At 43.8% G+C, this 19,969-nt stretch overlaps 1 protein-coding gene across 4 annotated transcripts; it reads right to left on the reverse strand.

Annotated features, from left to right (window-relative positions):
* Window positions 1-1,029: 1,029 nt before the first annotated feature.
* Window positions 1,030-19,629, reverse strand: Znf75a (zinc finger protein 75A). 4 transcript variants are annotated; one of them, XM_090324856.1, is made up of 7 exons: window positions 19,530-19,629; window positions 17,415-17,905; window positions 13,724-13,919; window positions 12,817-12,908; window positions 12,075-12,201; window positions 10,037-10,147; window positions 1,030-1,146 (listed from the first exon to the last, which is right to left on the reverse strand). In XM_090324856.1, exons 2-7 carry the CDS (start codon window positions 17,820-17,822, stop codon window positions 1,067-1,069), a joined length of 1,014 nt encoding a protein of 337 aa, XP_090180982.1. In that variant the 5' UTR covers window positions 17,823-17,905; window positions 19,530-19,629; the 3' UTR covers window positions 1,030-1,066. The 4 variants fall into 4 exon arrangements, with proteins under 4 accessions (XP_090180982.1, XP_090180983.1, XP_090180981.1 ...); XM_090324855.1 differs by lacking the exon at window positions 1,030-1,146 and adding an exon at window positions 8,822-9,589; XM_090324854.1 differs by lacking the exon at window positions 1,030-1,146 and adding an exon at window positions 8,822-9,646.
* Window positions 19,630-19,969: the final 340 nt, after the last annotated feature.

Below are 19,969 nucleotides of genomic sequence, written 5' to 3' on the forward strand. Positions count from 1 at the left end.
ACCAACTCAAAAGATAAATGAAACAAAGCTGCAAAATGTTGATCATCTCTGAGGTCTTGTTGGCATTCATTATATTACTGTGCGTGCACATGCATGCACACGCATGCACACACACGCACACGCATGAATGCTTGAACCAGACTGCATCTTGAATTCAGGGCCCGGGCACTATCCCTGAGCATTTTTTTTGCTCAAGGCCAATGCTGTACACTTTGAGCCACAGCTTCATTTTCAGTTTTTAGGTGATTAATTGGAGATAGGAGTCTCACAGTACAGAAATGAAGGACAAAGAGCAAGCAACTACAGCTGTGATACTAATTAGCCGCTATACTGAAAATGTATACAACTGTGGGTGGGGCTGAGAAGAAAAATCTGGGCGAGAACAAAGGAAGGGAAGAACAAAGGCAGAGAGAATGAAGGAAAAATGTATGCATTGCCTGACTACGAAACTGTAACCCCTCTGTGTATTACCTTTATAGTAATGATAATACAAAAAATTTTAAAAATCAGTCTCATGAATTTTCCTGCCCAAGCTGGCTTTGAACTGCAGTCCTCAGATCTCAGCCTCCTGAGTTTAAGATTTATAGATGTGTGTCATCAGCATGTAGCCATATTACTTTCTACTATTACTTGTTATGTATACTTGATCATTTTATTAAAATCTTTCAGCAGGCTGAGAGCTGAGGACTGAGTTTTGAAGTCAGCCTGAGCAGACAAATCCATGAGATTCAGCTCCAGCTAACCATCAGAAAGGTAGAACTGAAGATATGGCTCTAGTGGTAGAGCCCTAGCCTTCAGCAGAGAAGCCCGGGGACAGCACTCAAACCCTAGGACCAACATAGACAGACAGACAGACAGACAGACAGACAGGCACACACACACACACACACACACACACACACACATACACACACATACAGTCCAGAGGGCACCATCTGAAAGATATGTTCAGCTTTCAGCCATCATCTAGCCAAGGGTGTAGAATCTTTCTCTTACTGACTATCATTTCCACAGGAAACTGCTTGGAAATTGGGGTTACACCTTTATTCTCTTTGTCCTGCTTTCTTCAGTCACTGGGTGAATGTCTCAGAGATGGCTCCCCACTTCCCACTGTCCTGTGAGGCAGGCCACTTTCTTCTCTGGGATCTGTAAGTAACAAAACTACTTCTGTTATTTTGTTTGGTTTTATTGTTTTCTTTTCTTTTCTTTTTTTTGTCTGATGTAACATTCCAAAACTAACTTCTTTCCCAATTTTAGGTCTCCTAGAAAGTGGGTACCTTGGTAAGTATGAGCTGGACGCAGGTGAGACAAGAGTCACAAAGGCATGTAGCAGTAGAAACAGGTTTCTCATGAGGGGACACTTGGTCACATGTGAAATAGGCACTAGGCCACCGAGGACTCTGTAAACACCCACATCCCAACAGAAAAGAGGATGCATAGCCACTCTCCAGAAAGACCTCCACCAAATTAGAAAGATACATACATTAGAAGTTACTGAAGGCCTGTATAGCTGTTTCTAGACTTGAAAATCAATTACGAGTCCCATCACAGAAGCAGGATAAAGAAAAACCATACCATTGTATTAATAGATGTCAACAGGATATGACAAAATGCCACTCATTCACCATTTTAAAAATACTACAGTACAGGCTGGGAGTTTGGCCTAGTGGTTAAAGTGCTTGCCTAGCATGCATGAAGACCCGGGTTCGATTCCTCGGTACCACATACATAGAAAAAAGTCGGAAGTGGTGCTAAGGCTCAAGTGGTAGAGCTCTAGCCTTGAGAAAGTCCAAGGATAGTGCTCAGGCCCTGAGCTCAAGCCCAGGACTGGCAAAAAAAAAAAAAATACTACAGTACATTAGGAGGGGAATTTCATGAGCTTGTTTTTAAAATGTTTTTTAATAAAAAAAACCCTTGAGGGTAAAACTGGGAGATAGAGAAGGAGTGATGTCAAAAAGAAATGTAGTTTACTTGATTTAGGTAGCTATAATTCCTCTGTATACCACCTTTGTAATAATAAAAAAAAAATTCAAGCCAGGCTTGGTGGTTCATGCCTGTAATCCTAGTTACTCAGGAGGCTGAGAATTGAGGATCAAGGTTCAAAGCCAGCCCAAGCACTAAAGAATGTGAGATTCTTATCTCCAATTTATCTCAGGCAACTGGAAGTGGCACTGTGGCTCAAGGGTTAGGGTGGCAGCCTTGAGCTGAAGAGCACAGGGACAATGCCCCAGCCCAGAGTTCAAGTCCCATGACCAACAAAAAAAATTTTTTTTCAAGAAAAAATGAAAATCCTCACCCAGTTGACGGCTCACGCCTGAAATCCTAGCTCCTCAGGGGGCTGAGATCTGAGGACTGAAACCACCCTAGGCAGAGAATCCTCTGAACTTTTATCTCCAAATAATCAGCAATAAGCCAGAGTGGAGTTATGCCTGAAGTGGTAGAGCAAAGAAGGCTCAGGGACAGCACCCAGGCCTTTATTTCAAGCCCCAGATTGATACAACACACACACACACACACACACACACACATACACACACACACACACCTTCCATCAGTGTCAGTGACTCAAATAGATTTCCTGTGTAGCAAATGACTTCAAACTCAATACAAAAGCTGAATGGGTGGTTCAAACTTGTAATATTAGCTACCCAAAAGTAGAAATTTGGGAACCATGGTTAGAGGCCTGCCTAGGCATAAACATCCTTGGGACTCCATTCAATAGCTAGGTGCTTCAGGGACCCCCATCACCTCTAGTAACTAATGGAAACACAAGTAGGAAAGCAGTCCAGGCCAGCCTGAGGATAAAGCAAGAATCTACCTTGAAAATAATCCAAAGAAGCTGGGTGGTTCCTTCTCATAATCCTAGCTATTCAGAAGGCTGAGATTCAAACGATCACAGTTTTAAGCCCGCCTGGTAGGAAAAATCTTCAAGACTCGTAAAAGCACAACCAGCAAAAAAACAGAGCTGGCTAGCCACTTCCTGTCATTTGCCTTATATAATTGGTTTCTCAAGTGAGGAAGTAATCCATATTCTTTGACCTGAAAGTGATCCAAGTAGATGAGAACCTGTAAGATCTTTTCATTTGAATGCTAGGCTGGTGTTGGTGGTTTTGCAAAAGTGAAATATTTTGCAAACTCTTGCCTTGACACGTTGGAAGGTTTTGTAGCCTTTTCTTGGGGAAACTCCTAGATCACCTACAGATGCTTGTATTGATCTTGGAGGACTAGATTGTCATGGCTAGGTCTTCCTTAGAGGGGCCATGGCTTCTAAGACCACCCTGTCAACAATATCTAGACAAGAGATCTAAAGGGGCCAGGAGTTTGGCCTAGTGGTAGAGTGCTTGCCTAGTATGCACAAAGACCTGGGTTCGATTCCTTGGTACCACATATATAGAAAAAAATCTGGAAGTGGTTCTGTGGCTTAAGTGGTAGAGCTTTAGCCTCAAGAAAGTCCAACGACAGCGCTCAGGCACTGAGTTCAAGCCAGGACTGACAAAAAAAAAAGTGAGAGATCTAAACTTTCCACTGCCTTCCTCCAAGCTCTCAGTCTATTAAGACAGGCCAGCACACACAGCACAAACAGCTCCACGGTTCGACAAGCATTTATTGTTCACAAACTCCATTACAGCTCTAAGGATTGTGGAACTGTTGTCTGGAATGATTTGATCTCATGGGTCTTCTGTGTTTTCATCAGTCCAGATGTTGAGACTTCTGTGTAAAATCAAATGACCAAAACAATCTTGTGACCAAATCTTACCACAGCGGGGCAGAAATCAAAACCATCCTCTACTTTCAGCTTCTTTCCCTCACTCCATCAAGGGATTTGTCGTCCCTGAGTTAATATGGCCAGGACAATGCCTTGAACATGGTAGGTCCTTATTAAGTCAAACTAAAGAAATATAGTGCCAGGAGGAAATCCATATGTCATTGGGAGAGGGTTGTAAGGTTCTAAAATAAATGGGATGTTTGATAAAGAGCTGGCTATTTTTAAGACATAGGACTTATCAATTTCGCAGAAATAAAACTACTACTGAGCACTCCAGACCCACAGATCAAGTATCTCTTCTTACACAGGCCATAAAGCATTAAAACCAAGGATCAAAACAACTTAGCAAAACCCCGCCAGAAGTGTTTAGCTCCTGTATGGATCTGCCACAAATCCACCTGGTCCTCTCATCGGTCAGTCAGCCCATGTACTACTGAGAAACAGGGTAAAGAAGGGAAACAAGTATACTGGCCATATTGTATGGACCAGGCTACATTATAGCAGCTCTAATCAACCCACCTACTCACCACAACAATCTGGACCCCAATGCTCTCTCTCTCTCTCTTTTTTTTTTTTTTTTTTTTGCCAGTCCTAGGACTTGAATTTAAGGCCTGAGCCCTGTCCTTGAGCTTTCTCAATGCCAATGATCTACCACTGGAGCCACAGGGCCACCTTTGGCTTTTTCTGTGAATGTGGTACCAAGGAATTTCAGAACCCAGTGCTTCATGGAGGCCAGGCAGGCTCTCTAACCACTAAGCCATGCTCCTGGTCACTACCTCTTAATTTAGAGGGGAAAAAAATGTAGACTTAGTATAAATCCATCTAAAAACAAATAATTTGTAAAAATAGGTATATTTTTATAAAATTAGATATACTATCTATATTGCATGTTCAGGGATTAAGTAACAAATTAGCCCTATTAACTCTGCCTTCATATCTTACACTGACAGCCCACAGAAGCTGTAGTAATGACATCTTGAGCAAATTCCTGTGGTCTGAACTTTATTTATAATATACTTAGAAGAGAGAATATCTTTAACATTTCCTGATATCCACAAAAGCCCTCACAGATAAAAACTTAAGTCACTGTTATAAACAAGTAGGTCCATGGGAGCAGAAGGCCAGCTGGGACCTCATCTGAACAAAAGAAGCTAAATATGATGATACATTATTTGTTGTCTGATCTGCTATGGGGGAAGCAGATAGAAGAGCATCATGGTCAGAGTTGGCTTGGGAGAAACCTAAAAACGTATCTTAATAACAATCAAAAGCAAAAGGGATGGATATTTGCTTAGTAAGTGCAAAAAACTCTATTAAAAAAAAAAAAAAAAAAAAAAAAAAACAAGTCCTGGCGCCAGTGGCTCACGACTGAAATCCTAGATACTCAGGGGGCTGAGATCCAAGGAAGATCCAGGTAGTCAGAGAGACGGATCACCAATTAACTATCAGAAAACCAGAAGTAGTGATGTAACTCAAGTGGTTGAGTGCTAGCCTTGAGCTGAAGAGCTCAGGGACCGCACCAAGGCCCAGAATTCAATCCTCAAGCCCCATGAGTAGCCAGGAAAAAAAAAAATCCATAGCGGGGCCAGGAATTTGACCTAGTGGTAGAGTGCTTCCCTAGCATGCAAGAAGTCACATACATAGAAAAAATCTGGAAGTGGTGCTGAGGTTCAAGTGGTAGCGCTTTAGCCTTGAGAAAGTCCAAGGACAGTGCTCAGGCCCTGAGCTCAAGCCCAGGACTGGCAAAAAAAAAAAAAAAAAAATCCATAGAAGAGACAATCTACTTTTGTGCTAGTGATTGCAGGGTGGTAGACCCTGCCTCCTTGAGAGCTTTCCGTGGAAAATAAAGCATAGAGGCAGAGTTTCCTATACTTATCTAACACTGAGGATTAATTCTCAAACCTTTCTTTTCCAGAAGATTTCCACCTTCTGCCTAGATGCCTATATCTCCATGGCAACCAAATCACAGGCTGCTGCTGCAGCACACATCCCAGTTCTTATGCACATGTAACTATCTTGCTTCCTAGTAACGAACCAGTCACATCAAAAGATAAATTGCTGATACTAAAGCCCCATTTCCGTTCATTAGTGCTTTTGGCAAGAGTCAATTTTATGGTATATTATCTCACCGGCATGCTAAGGTAAATCTAGTTTCTTTGCAGAAAATTCTCTACGTTGTATACAGTTGTCCCTTGCTAGGTCACAGTTCACTCAATATATATGTATGTATGTATGTATGTATGTGTATATATATATATATTTATGAATTTGGCCTAGTGGTAGAGTGCTTGCCTAGTATGCACTAAGACCAAGGTTCAATTCCTCAGTACCATATAATAGAAAAAGCTGGAAGTGGTGCTGTGGCTCATGTGAAGAGCTGAGAGACAGCACCCATGCCCAGAGTTCAAGCACGACTGACAAAATTTAAAGGTGTATACACACACACACACACACACACACACACACACACACACACACACACTATTATATTGCTACTTTGCAGATTTTCACCTATCATACAGGTCTGTGGAATGTAAATCCTGTGATAGGTGAAGGATCACTAGAATTCTGTAGCATGGAGTTTTTGCTATATTGCAGGATTTTGCAGTACACAGTATATTTACATATTTAAGACTTTAATCAAAATACAGGATGTACTATATTTCATTAGTGGATGAACACCACACTGTGCACAATGGGAAGGCAGTGTGTCACAGTATACTGCTTGCACAAGCGTGCCAGTGTGAGACCGTACACAGTACACCACTGGCTGACAGGAGGGGAAGGCTCCCCACCACACCGGATGTGCTGTGCCCCAATCTCTGAGCTCTGATTGGCCCCGTGACTGTAGATGGGTCTGTCTGCTTTCCTGGACTGTGCCTGTGTTTCTGGTCTCTCCTTTCTCCAGTTCACATGGACATCGATCTCTGCAGGTATTGTTGCTCTGCTGGGTTGTGCTTTTGTAAAACCTTTGAAGAAAAAGCAACAGTAGCTCCTCATAACTATGTCCGTCCATTCAGAGATCAGTTATGTCTCCACTTTTAGCAGAAATAGGTCTCCAGCCCAGAGCCGAGACACTGCACCAGCTGCCAGCGTGCCTGATGAGGTGGGGTCTGCACAAGAGCAGGATGCTCCGCCTGGGTGTCACTGTCAGTACTGGCATCAGTATTGCAGAGCTACGTGACTCTTCACCCTCATCATTCAAGCTGGTGAGTACCCAGATACAATTTCTAAATCAGATCAAGAACGTGGAACATCTGCAACCCTAGCTGCTAAGGAGGCTGAGAGTTGAGGATTGAGTAGTTAGTGAGACTCTTATCTCCAACTAATCACCAGAAAACCAGAAGTGGTGCGATGGCTCAACATGGTAGAGCCTTGAGCTCAAGAGCTCGGGGACAGCGTCCAGACCCAGAGCTCAAACTCGATGACCCACAAAAATTTTAAAAAATACAAAGAAAAACAAAAAAGTATGGTTTAAGAGCAGAAAGTGTTTAGGAGCATAAGGATGGGAGCCAGGTGTGGTGGCTCACATCTGGAATCCTGGCTACTCAAGATGAGATCTGAGGATTAAGTTCAAAGCCAACCTGGGCAGAAAAGTTCCCCACGAGACTTTTTTTTTTTTGGTACATTGTAGGACTTGAATTCCGGGCCTGAGCACTGCCTCGAGCTCTTCTGCCCTACCCCTTGAGTCCCAGCACCACTTCCAGTTTTCTGGAGATTAATAAGAGAAGAGACTCAAGGACTTCAGAGCCTGCGCTGGCAATCCTCAGATCTCAGCCCCCAGAGTAGCTAGGATTACAAGACTGCGCCAGCAAGTGACTTACTGGCTTCCCCAGGAGACTTCCTTCAAGTGACTACTCAAAAAATGAAAGTGGTTGTGTAACTCAAGCAATAAGACGACTAGCCTTGAGCACAAAGAGGCTCAGGAACACAGTCCTGAGTTCAAGACCTACGACCAACACACACACCAAGTGTGGGAAAGGTTAATAAGAAACTAGGGAGGATTTATAGGAGAGTGGGGTTTGTAAAGCCTTAAAAGATATACATACATTAAAAGAAAATGCTACTTCATAGATTTTCATCTATGAGGGGGGCCTCTGGCATGTAACTCCAGGATAGGTAAGGGATCACAGTAATATCTAGCTTTTTAATGTGCCCAACAAGAGAAAGAAAATCTAATATGGTTACTAGAATGAATTTCATGCCTATAATCCTAAATTTGTTTTGCTTTAGGAAGTTATGCTACAAATGATTTATTGTGGATTTCTGAGACAGAGAAGAAAACCCACAGGCCCAACAATATTTGCATCTGTGATCACAGAAGTCTACTGACTGGCTGTATCTGCTATATAAAGCTAAGACTGATATTTCAGGTACAATTAATTACAAAGCAGTCCTTTTCCATAATTAGAAAGTTCTTAGAGCACCTCTTTTCCTGAGAGACGTGGTGGCTCACGCCAGTAATTCTAGCTACTCAGGAGACTGAGATCTGAGGATCAAAGTTCAAAGCAAGCCTGGGCACAAAAGAACCTGAGGCTCTTATCTCCAATTAACCTCTAGAAAATGGGAAGTGGGGCTTGGCTCAAGGGTAGAGCAGTAGCCTTGAGCTAAAGAGCTCAGGCCGAGTTCAAGCCCTATGACCCACCAAAAAAAAAAAAAACAAAAACAACCCACACAACAACAAAAAAACAAAAACCACCTCTCTTCCTAAAGTATTCCCTAATAGTTGAAAGTAAAATTGTGATGGGCGCTGGTGGCCCACACCTGTAATCCTAGTTATTTAGGAGGATAGGATCTGAACATTGCAGTGTGATCCAGTCTGGGTGGGAAAGTCCATGAGACTCTTAGCGCCACTTAACCAAAAAGCCAGGAGTAGAGCTGTGCCAAATAGCACAGTGCCAGCTTTGAGCAAAAAATTGTTGCTCAGTGATAGTGGCGTGCAGGCCCCAAGTTGAAGCCCTGGGACTGCTTATTTTAAAACAACATAAAAAGGTAAACCAGCAACTAGTACAATCAGAGAACTAGGGTCAATCCTGCAAAGCCAACTTGATTCCTTTCCGTGAAACACAAGGCTTATTTTCTCCAATTTTCTGTTGGTGGAATTGCATGCTTCAGTTTTGTATTTTCTCAACTTAAGGATCAAGTTCTTCCTTCTACTTGGTCAATTTCTTCAGAACGAGGACACTGGAGAAGTTCCCTTTCATTGGTGGAGTTTCTGATGTCTAAGAAGGCTTGAGCGCCTACTGAAGTTTCTCCTACAAACACTACAGGAATAAGGCTGCTCTCCTGTGTGGGTTCTCCGGTGTTTAATAAGATGGGAGTTCTGACTGAACTTTTTCCCACACTCATGACAAGTAAAGGGCTTCTCTCCGGTGTGAGTTCTTTGGTGAGTGTGCAGATTTGTATTTTGACTAAAGCTTTTCCCACACCAAGAACATTTATATGGTTTTATTCCTTGGTGTGTGGTTATATGCTTACTGAGAGCTGAACTCCATTTAAACCTCTTCTCACACTGTGGACATTTATAAGGTTTCTCTTCAGTGTGAATTCTTTGGTGCTTAATAAGGTCAGAGCTAACTCTGAAGCTTTCACCACATTCTGGGCATTTAAAAGGCTTCTCTCCTTCACAATCTTTCCTGTGAAGATCCATAAGTTTCAGCAGCTCTTGTTTCCAGGTTGAAAATTTCTTTCTTTTCTTCACTGGAAAGTCTCTGTGCCATTTTCCCACTCTGTGTATATCACCATGATTTTGTTTGCCTGCTGCTTTCTGGGAACCTTCTACCTTCATCTTTTTTGATACTTTATCTCTTGATTCTTGTATTTCTAAGTCAGAAAGAGATACAGGCTGATGATTTTCATTGCCATTTTTTACTTTTAACCCTGTTGGAACAAATATAAGATTCAGGGACCTGTATTGCTGAACAAGAAAACAACAGAAATGGAGTGAGAAATTATTTTTAAGTAGAAGAAAAACATGAGGCCCAGGAGTTTGTACTAGTGGTAGAGTGCCTAGCATGCACAAAGACCTGGGTTCGATTCCTCGGTACCATATACACAGAAAAAAGCCAGAAGTGGTGCTGTGGTTCAAGTGGTAGAGCTCTAGCCTTGAGAAAACCCAAGGTCAGTGCTCAGGCCCTGAGCCCAAGCCCAGGACTGGCAAAAAAAAAAAAAAAAAAAGAAAGAAAGAAAGAAAGAGAAGAAAAACATGAAAGGTTTCCCTGAACCTGAAAAGGTTCACATGAACATGCTTCCTCCTGCGCTGTGATTTACCTGTACAAGATCCTCTACGACCATCTTTGAGATCTGAGGATCCTTGAACACATGGTTCTTCCCCTCGCTCTAGACAGAAGATCAGTTTAGGTTTGGGAAGCAAAAATAATGCTGTGAAATGAAAAAAATGGGGTTAGGCAATAGAAGTTAATAGTAATCTGTTCTACTAATTCTACTCAGGAAGAATAAAGAACACTTTTACAGGTATTCTGTTACTCTAAATAAGTGAATGGAATCGTGTACATCCACAATCATTTCTACTCTACTGTATTCATGGAGGGATATGCGGATATTCATGGAGGGATAGACTAATGAAAAGATATGGGAAATGAGATCCAGTGCACATTTCCCCTCTTCTGCCACCAGAAGTTTACCATGTTCACCCAACAGGGGAAGCATGAGTCAGTGGGGTTACAAGGAATACAGACTGGTCCTCATAATTCCTTAGGAGGATTCAGCCTCTGTAAGAGCAGATGTAATGAAGCCAGTGTTAAGAATAGTAGATAAAGCATAGAGGCAGAGTTTCCTATCCTAGTCCAACACTGAAGATTAATTCTCAAACCTTTCTTTTCCAGAAGACTTCCACCTCCTTCTGCCTAGATACCTACATCTCCACGGCAACCAAACAACAGGATCCTGCTGTAACACACATTCCAGTTCTCAGGCACATGTAACTATCTTCCTTCCTAGTAACAAACCAGTCACATCAAAAGATATACTAAAGTCCCATTTTCTTTCATTAGTGCTTTTGGCAAGGGCCAATCTTATGGTATATTATCTGACTGGCATTCTAAGGTAAGTCTAGTTTCTTTGACTATAGAAATTTCTTTACATCGAATATATACAGTCATCCCTTGCTATGTCACAGTTGACTTATAGACTTATAGGAGCTTCACCGTATCACAGGATACATGTATGTATGTATGTATGTATGTATGTATGTATATATATATATATATATATTATACATATATATTTACACACACACACACACACACACACACACAATCAGGGCCAGGGCCAGGAATTTGGCCTAGTGTACAGTGTTTGCTTAGTATGCATGAAGACCCAGGTTCAATTCCTCAGTACCACGTACATAGAAAACGATGGAAGTGATGCTGTGGCTCAAGTGGTAGAGTGCTAGCTTTGAGGAAGCCCAAAGACAGTGCTCAAGTTCTGAGTTCAAGCCCCAGTACTGGCAAAAAAAAAATGATAATAGAAATCATATGCATAAGTGATTTCTATTATCATTGTAGTTAATTTACCTTTATTTATTTAGCACTATCTCTTGGACTTGGTCCTTTTGTGCCTGGTTGTGCTTTGAACCTTGATCCTCAGATTTCAGCCTCCTGTGTAGCTAAGATTACAGGTGTGAGCCACTCTGCCTGGCTCACAGGGTTTTTATTTTTATTTTTTATTTATTTATTTATTTTTTTGCCAGTCCTGGGCTTGAGCTCAGGGCCTGAGCACTGTCCTTGGACTTTCTCAAGGCTAGAGCTCTACCACTTGAGCCACAGCACCACTTCCGGCATTTTTCTATGTATGTGGTACCGAGGAATCGAACCCGGGTCTTCATGCATGCTAGGCAAGCACTTTAACCACTAGGCCAAACTCCCGGCCCCTCACAGGGTTTTTAAAATTTAAAAGATCACTGGCTATGTGGAAAAAAGCTGGAGGACAAAAGTGAAGGCAGAAGCACCAGCCAAAAACCTATCTGATGTGAGGAAAGATTTACTTTGACTATAGTGCTAACAGTAAAAAACAGTAAAAGAAAATGAGATACGGTTAGATGTTAGATCCAAGCTATATTTTGAAGGTAGAGTCAAGAATATTACGAACTAGTAGAGATTATAGATTATGGAGGAAATTGGAAAGGATGAAGAATTGAAAAGATATGAGCATGTAAGTTTGGAAAAAGCTCTCCCAGATACTTTCAATTTAGGTTCTCTCCCCTTCAGCATCTGCCTGAGATACAACCAGCTAAGAGCAAGACAGTATTTCACTCAGAGGTCTATGCCAAGGGAAGGTGGATCATTACCTAGGGAGATGACAGAATAATAGTTTTCCTTCATTACATCATTGTAGAGAATCTTCTGAGTAGGATCCAATAACTCCCATTCTTCCTGAGAAAAATATATGGCCACGTCGTCAAATGCCAATAAGGTCTACAGAAGAGAATGGATTTTAGATTTTAGGTCAGTACTTTCCACTACAGAAGCTGCCCAGCTACCTGGCTAAAAGTGTATGGTGGGTCACAGCTCCATGGAACTGACAATATGTGACATATACAACAGGCTTCAAATAGAGTCCTATAAGATGATAGTGGATGTGCACAATTTCTACTACTTTGTGAAATTAGTGCAATGTACCTCTCACATGAAACTGCTGAGATTATGAGATGTTTCAAAGTGTAGTTACGTATACTACACAGTAGTTAGAAATAATCAAGTTGATTCATGTATTCATTTCTTATTGAAGCCTCATCAAGCAACTGACGTATACCATCTAAATCTGTGTAAGTTCAATCTGTATAATGACAAAAGTCATTTCTCAGAAAGCATCATTACCTGACTAATTTTCTTCATTTACGTTTCTCAGAAAACACCCACATAATTATATGACTAAGATAGTTTTTCAAGTGAGAATGCAAAAAGGAGCCAAGGGAGCACCTAATAGCCCACAAGACACCTAATTCCGGGGTGCCTCTGAGGCCCTCCTGGGCATATGATGCATGGGTAGCAAGGAAAGGCAGCTCTTAACAGGCGGAAATCACAGCTCACCTGGGATTCAGGCAATATGAACTTAGGTGCCACTGTCCAGTCTTTGGTGATAGTTTGCTCTGGAAAGGCTAGAATCGGCTGAGCAGGCACAGCTGTGGTTAGAAAGAACCAGAGGAAATTTCTTTATAAACATCCTGAATTTTTTTTTTTTTTGCCTGTCCCAGGACTTGAATACAGGGCCTGAGCACTGTCCTTGGGCTTTCTCAAGGTTAGCATTCTACCATTGGAGCCACAGCCTGATTTCCAGCTTTTTCTATGCATGTTGTACCAAGGAATCCAATCTGGGTCTGCATACATGCTGGGCAAGCACTTTACCACTAAGCCAAACTCCTGGCCCCTAAGCTCATTTTTGTATAATACTGGTCCTCATTCTTTGAGAAAGAAAAAGAAAAGAAAAAAGAAAAGATGGGATGTCTTTTTAAGAGGTGTGTGGTGTCTGAAATAACCTTTGTGTAAAAACCAAGTATCTATCAGGCTTCAGGCTCAGTTCCAAAGTTGTTTTCTTAGTAGTCATGAGAAATGAATACAATTCCCCAGTTTTTCCTCAGGACATAGAATTTCCTTTATTAAGAAAAACATATTTCAAATGAAGTACTGACTCCAATATATGGTCAATATAATTTTGCCCTATACACACTTGATTCTGACAATAATGCTCCCCTTCCCCCCCAAAAAAAACCCTATCCTGATCACAATTCCTTCTTTAGGATGAAAAGAGCCCCCAACTTTGCATCTTTTTTTCTTTCTCTTCTCTTCACTTTTCTAAGGAACACAGCACAGGGTTCTGTGATTTGGACGTTCCTAGAGTCTAGGCAGATCCATGGACCTACGTATGCAGAAAAATGCCCTATGAATGTTTAGGATGAACAAACTGCTGATTGTTCTAAGAAATTATTAAGCTCCTTACCCCTCTCATATACAGGCCCTGCTTCCTTATGAGTTTTCTTGCTCTGATGTTCTTGTGGACCCTGGTATGTATTCCAAAATTCTTCCTCAAGGGACAAGCCCTCTGGTGGAGCCTCTTCTGCCTTCCACTTGAAGCCTGGGGCTTCTGCTGTTTCTCCCAAGAACACTGTCTCCTTCCCTGGCCCAGGGACTGTGACCTAGAAATAAATCCCTTCCTGTTACCACAGAACTACTTTGAGATGGGAGGAGACACAAATAAACAAGTGTACATCCAAAACGGAAGCATGAGTCATGGAAGAAAGCCACAAAAGGATTTAGATATGAGGGAAAATTAAGAGGAGAGAGGAAATAACTGCCACTACTCTACCAATACCACAACAACCTATCATCCACATGAGACCACTTAAGAAGGCTGGGAAGGCACACTTTTCACATACTGCTTGTCTGGCCTTTTCTCCTGACTTACATTCCTCCTATAGTGGTTGTCTATCTCAATAGTTTCTCTAAAATTTAAAGAACTGAATGACATTTTTGCTATTAGCAGATTTTCCCCAAGCCAGGAAAGGTTTTTTAGGGAATGGGAATAGAAAAAAGGTAATGAAGATTGGTTTAACCTACTTCAACTAATTTTGACATGTATGGTTTTGTTTTCGTGGCCAGTCCTGGGGCTTGAACTCAGAGTCTTGGTCTCTATCCCTGAGTTTCTTTTGCAGGAGCTTTGAGAAAGTCCAAGGAGAGTGCCCAGGCCCTGACTTCAAACTCCAGGACTGGCCAAAAAAAAAAAAAAAGAAAGCCTTCTTAGGAAACTTCTTGAAATTATAATTAAGCAGGACTTTCCTAAAGGATATTTATATTTTATACTTAGCCCTCTTTATATCCTAATGGACTAAAATTCCTTTGTACTAAAAAACCCTTAATAGATGGGGCAGGAGCAGAATGGAAAAAGAATGCTAGAGAGCTCTACCACAGGCTTTGAACCTCTATCCTCAGATCTCAGCCTCCTCAGTCGCTAGGATTACAGGTGAGAGGAAAAATGCCCAGCTAAAGAATTTTCAGTAGTAAAAGAAGCTAGCTAACCCCAAGCCCTAAAGTACCCTAAAGAACAAGAAAACTCTTATCTCCAATTAATTACTAGAAAATGTGAAGTGGGAATGTGGCTCAAGGGAAAGGGCATTAGCCTTGAGCAGAAGAGCTCAGGGACAATGCCCAGGCCTAGGGCTAAGGAGATAGCCTAGAGCTGAAAACGTCAGAGATAGCACCCCTAGGCCCAGAGTTCAAGTCCCATGACTCACCAAAAACAAAAAAAAAGGTACACTCAGTGTCGGGAGTTTGGCCTATTGCAGAGTACTGGCCCAACATACATGAAGACACAGATTCAATTCCTGGGCACCACCTACACAGAAAAAGCCTGAAGTGGTGGTATGGCTCAAGTGGTAGAGCTCTAGCCTTGAGAAAGCCCAAGGACAGTGCTCAGGTCCTGAGTTCAAGCCAGGTCTGGCCAAAAAAAAAAAAAAAAATCTCCCTTTTTTTTCTTTTCCACTTACTCTGCAGCATTCCTATTTTGTTGTTTTTCTTTTTGCCAATCCCAGGGCTCTACCACTTGATCCTCCACTTCTGGCTTTCCTGAGTAGTTTATTATATATAGTTCCTCCCACACCCACCCAAGTACTGGGGCTTGAACCTTTGAACTTTCTCAAGGCTAATGCTCTACCACTTGAGCCACAGCACCACTTCCAGTGTTTTCGGTTTATATGACACAAAGGAACTGAACTCAGGGAATGCTAGGCAAGCATTCTACTACTAGGCCACACTCGTGGCTTGAGTACTTTGTTTCCTGCCTAGGCTGGCTTCGAACCATGATCCTCAGATCTCAGCCTCCTGAGTGGCTAGGATTACAGGCATGAGGCACTGGTACACAGATTCTGTTTACTCTTTGCTCCTTTTTTTTCTTACAGTTTTAAAGGGATCTGAACTCAGAGCCTAGCCCTTGCTAGATAAAGATTCTGCCAATTGAGCCACACTCCATATCCTTTCTTTTATTTACTTATTTTGCCAGTCCTGGGCTTGAGCTCAGGGCCTGAGCACTGTCCTTGGACTTTCTCAAGGCTAGAGTGCTACCACTTGAGCCTCAGCACCACTTCCGGCTTTTTTCTATGTATGTGGTACCGAGGAATTGAACCCAGGTCTTTGTGCACACTAGGCAAGCACTCTACCACTAGGCCAAACTCCCAGCCCTTGCTTTTATTTTTTATTTAGTTTTCAGTCCTGGGCTTGAGCTCAGGGCCTGAGCGCTGACCTTGGGTTTTCCTCAAGGCTAGTATTCTACCCTGAGCCACCACACTATTTCTGGCTTTTTCTTTGTATGTGGTACCAAGGAATCTAACCCAGGTCTTCGTGTATGCTAGGCAGGCACTCTACCACTAGGCCAAACTCCCTTCCCCCACTGCTTTTATTTTTAAGGTACAGTACATACTTTGAGCTTAGGCTAGCCTCACACCACAACCCTCCTCCCTCCACTCCCCACATAACCGGCATGAGTGTACCACCATGCTCCACTTGTTCCTACAGTTAAGGTCTCAACAGATTTTTGCCTATACTTGCCTCGAGCCACAATTCCATCTACACCTCCAAGTCTCTGGAGTAATGATATGAGCCACTGTGCCTCTTGGGTCTTTTTATATATATATATATATATATATATATATATATATTTTCTTTTTTCTTTTTTGTTTTATGCCTGTCCTGGGGCTTGATTCAGGACCTGGGCTCTTGTCCCTAAGCTTCTTTTACTCAAAACTAGTGCTCTACCACTTGAGCCACAGTGACACTTCCACCTTTTTCTTGAGTTTATTAGTTTCATTGTCAGGTGCTGGTGGCTTATGCCTGTAATCCTAGCTACTCAGGAGGCTGAGATCTGAGGATTAAGGTTCAAAGCAACCCTGGCACTAAAGTCTGTGAGACTCTTACCTCCACTCAACCACTAGAATATGGGAAGTGGGGCTGTGGCTCAGGGGGTAGGGTGGTACCCTTGAACTGAAGAGCTCAGGAATAGCTCTCAGGCCCAGAATTCAAGCCCCACAACCACCACCACCACCATCAACAACAAAAAAGTTTCGGGCCAGGAGTTTGGCCTAGTAGTAAGAGTGCTTGCCTAGCTTGCACAAAGACCCAGGTTCAATTCCTCAGTACCACATACAAGTGGTGTTGTGGCTCAAATGGCAGAATGCTAGCCTTGAGAAAAGCCCAACGACAGTGGTCAGGCCCTGAGTTCAAGCTCCACAAGTAGCAAAAAAAAAAAAAATAGTTTCATGGACTTTTCTGCACAAGCTGGCTTCAAACTGCAATTCTCTGATCTCAAATTCCTAAGTAGCTAGTATTATAGGTGTGAGCCTCTGGCAAGTTTTTTTTTCCTTAAGGGAAAAAAAAAGAACTAGAGTTCTAGACATTACTCCCCCTGGCTTTTATTGCTATTCTAAGAGGGAAAAACAAAAAAACCAAAAAAAACCTTTTTCTTAGAAGCAAGAGAAGTATACACTATGACTTTCTGTAACCAATGGACAGGCTTTTCTAGTGCACTTATGTGTTTCAATTCCAACCTCAACTTCACTAAAGGAACAACAGTAACTTAGCCCCATCCCCACGATAGCCACCTTCATCCCATTTTACTATGTGTCAGGGATCTTTCTTCTCACCCCATTCCTTATTTGATCAGATTTCCTCTGCAAGTGCTCTACCCAGAACACAGCCTCCTCAATGGTCTCTGGATGGTGCTTCTGTACTTGAGTTTGCATCTCCCTCGGCAGAATGAAGAGGAACTGCTCTAATACCAGTAGCTCCAAGATCTGCTGCTTGGAGTGCACTTCGGGCCTCAGCCACAGATGGCATAATTCTTGAAGCTGGTTGATAGCTTCACGGGGTCCGGCTGCTTTGTGATAATTAAAATTCTGGAAGTGCCAGTAAAAGTTCCTGTGTTTGAAATCATATGACTGTAAAGAAGATACTTTACTTTGACTGAATTGCTCTGTCACAGGCCCACTGGTCTCCCACAGGGCCCTGGCATGAGGATCCAAATACTCAATCTTCAGATCTACCTTCCTCATTCTGCTATAGCACAAGTACGGCCACCTCTGACAACCAAAGTCCTGTCTGGTATGTGACAAAAGTCAGTAAAAGTATCTTCTTCCTAAAGTCACAGAGAGGAGAAAAAAAGTACGTCAATAAAATCACATGAACCGTAGTGATTGCTACTTAATTATGGAGAGAAAAACAGAAAAGGTCCCAGCTACCTTCTCATTTAGAAAGCAACTGTAATCCTAGCTACTTAGGAGGGTGAGATTTGAGGATAAAGGTTCAAAGCCAAACAGGCACCAAAGGACTTGAGACTCTTATCTCAAATTAACCACCAGAAAAATGTGAGGTGGGGCTTGGCTCACAGGTAGAGCCTTGAGTTGAAGAGCTCCGGCCAAGTTCAAGCCCCATGATCCACAAAAGAAAAAAACTGCCAGAACAAGGCACCAGTGACTCATGACTGTACTTAGAAGTCTTATTCCCAATTAACCACCAAAAAGCTGAAAGTGGAGATGGGACTCAGGTGGTAGAGTGCCACCTTGAGAAAGCTCAGGACAGGCCCTGAGTTTAAGCCACAAGACTGGCAAAAATATATATATATAATAAAATAATTCAGGAAAGGCAGGTGATTGAAAAAAATCAGCATCAAGAGGGTGGAAGGAGTGAAAGCTACCCATACAAGTGATTTGTGTATTTGTTCCTATAAGAAAAAGACAAAATAACTGGGTTTTGTTTCTTTTTATTGGTCAGACCTGGGCCTGGGCTCTGTCCCTGAGCACTTCAGCTCAAGGCTACCACTCTACCCCTTGAGCCACAGAGCCACTTATGCTTTTCAGGTGGTTAACTGGAGATAAAAGTATCAGGGTCTTTAGTGCCTAGGCTGGCTTTGAACTTTGACCCTCAGATCTCAGCCTCCTGAATAGCTAGGATTACAGGTGTGAGCCACTGCGACAGACCAGTGTGTATCCTTAACTTCTCCTAAACTTCCAGAATTCACCCCAAGAAGTAGTGTTCAACCTCAACCTTTCTGCCACTTTACACTGTATGAACAATGGCAGAGAGCTAAGACCCTGTCAGCAAAACAGACAATAAAAAAGGGAGGAGAGGAGGGAAGAGCCACATTCTTCTCAAAAAATGTTTCCTCAGTTTGTAGAGTGCTTGCCTGGCGTGCAGGAAGACCCGGGTTCGATTCCTCGGCACCACATACATAGAACAAAGCCGGAAGTGGTGCTGAGGCTCAAGTGGTGGAGCTCCAGCCTTGAGAAAGTCCAAGGACAGTGCTCAGGCCCTGAGCTCAAGCCCAGGACTGGAAAAATAAATAAAAAGTGTCTCTTCGGGAGGCAGCCCAGGTGCCACTCTCTGCAAGCATCTTTATGTAGAACTCTGCGTGGGGAAAAGAACCGCAGTTGGCTTTTGTTGACAGGCAGGAGCGCAGCCTAGCGGTGGAGAGCTCGTCTAGCAAGCCACGGCCCGGGAAAGGCCCGAAGGGCGGCCGTGTGGACGCCCGGGGCCGGGGCCCGGGCCCGGCACGGCGGGACTGGAAGCGGGTCGCTCGGGCGAGCCCCGCGGGCCGGCCGGCGGGAGGACGGCCCGGCGTTCCCGGCGCGGCCCCGGGAGCGGGGACGGGGGCGGGGGTCCCCGGGGCGCGCCGGGCCCGGGCTCCCGCCGGCCGGCCCGCCGCCTCCCTCCGCGCAGGCGCGCGCGCGCGGCCGCCGCAGGGAAAGCAGCGTCTCGGTTACCTCAGGCAGCTCGGCTCCCGCAGAGGCCCCGCAGCGGCGAGCGAGGCCCCGGGGCTGCGGCACGGTGCGGACCCCGCCGACCCGGAACGCCGTTGGAGCCCTCGTGCGGCCGGCCGGAAGTGACGTCGCGCGGCGGCCTCCCCGCCCCGCCCCGCCCCGCCGCGCCTGCGCTCTGCTCGCTCTCCCTCCCGTGGGAGGACGGGAAGGCAGCGGGCGAGGTGCGGGGCGCAGCTGCTTCTCCTGCCTCGTCAAGGGACCCCCCGCTGCTGTCACCCCCGGGAGAGGCGGCCCTGGGGTGCGCACAACCCCCCCCAGCTTCCTCCAGGCCGGCGCTCTACCACCCGAGCCTGTGTATGCGGCACCCAGGAACCCACGCAAGTCAGGCAAGCACCGCACACGAGGCCCTGGCTCCCGGTTCTAACTCGTGAAATAGACTTAGT

This window comes from Megascapheus bottae, chromosome 36 (assembly GCF_031878675.1).
Source record: "Megascapheus bottae isolate mThoBot1 chromosome 36, mThoBot2.hap1, whole genome shotgun sequence".
Classification (NCBI taxonomy): Eukaryota; Metazoa; Chordata; class Mammalia; order Rodentia; family Geomyidae; genus Megascapheus; species Megascapheus bottae.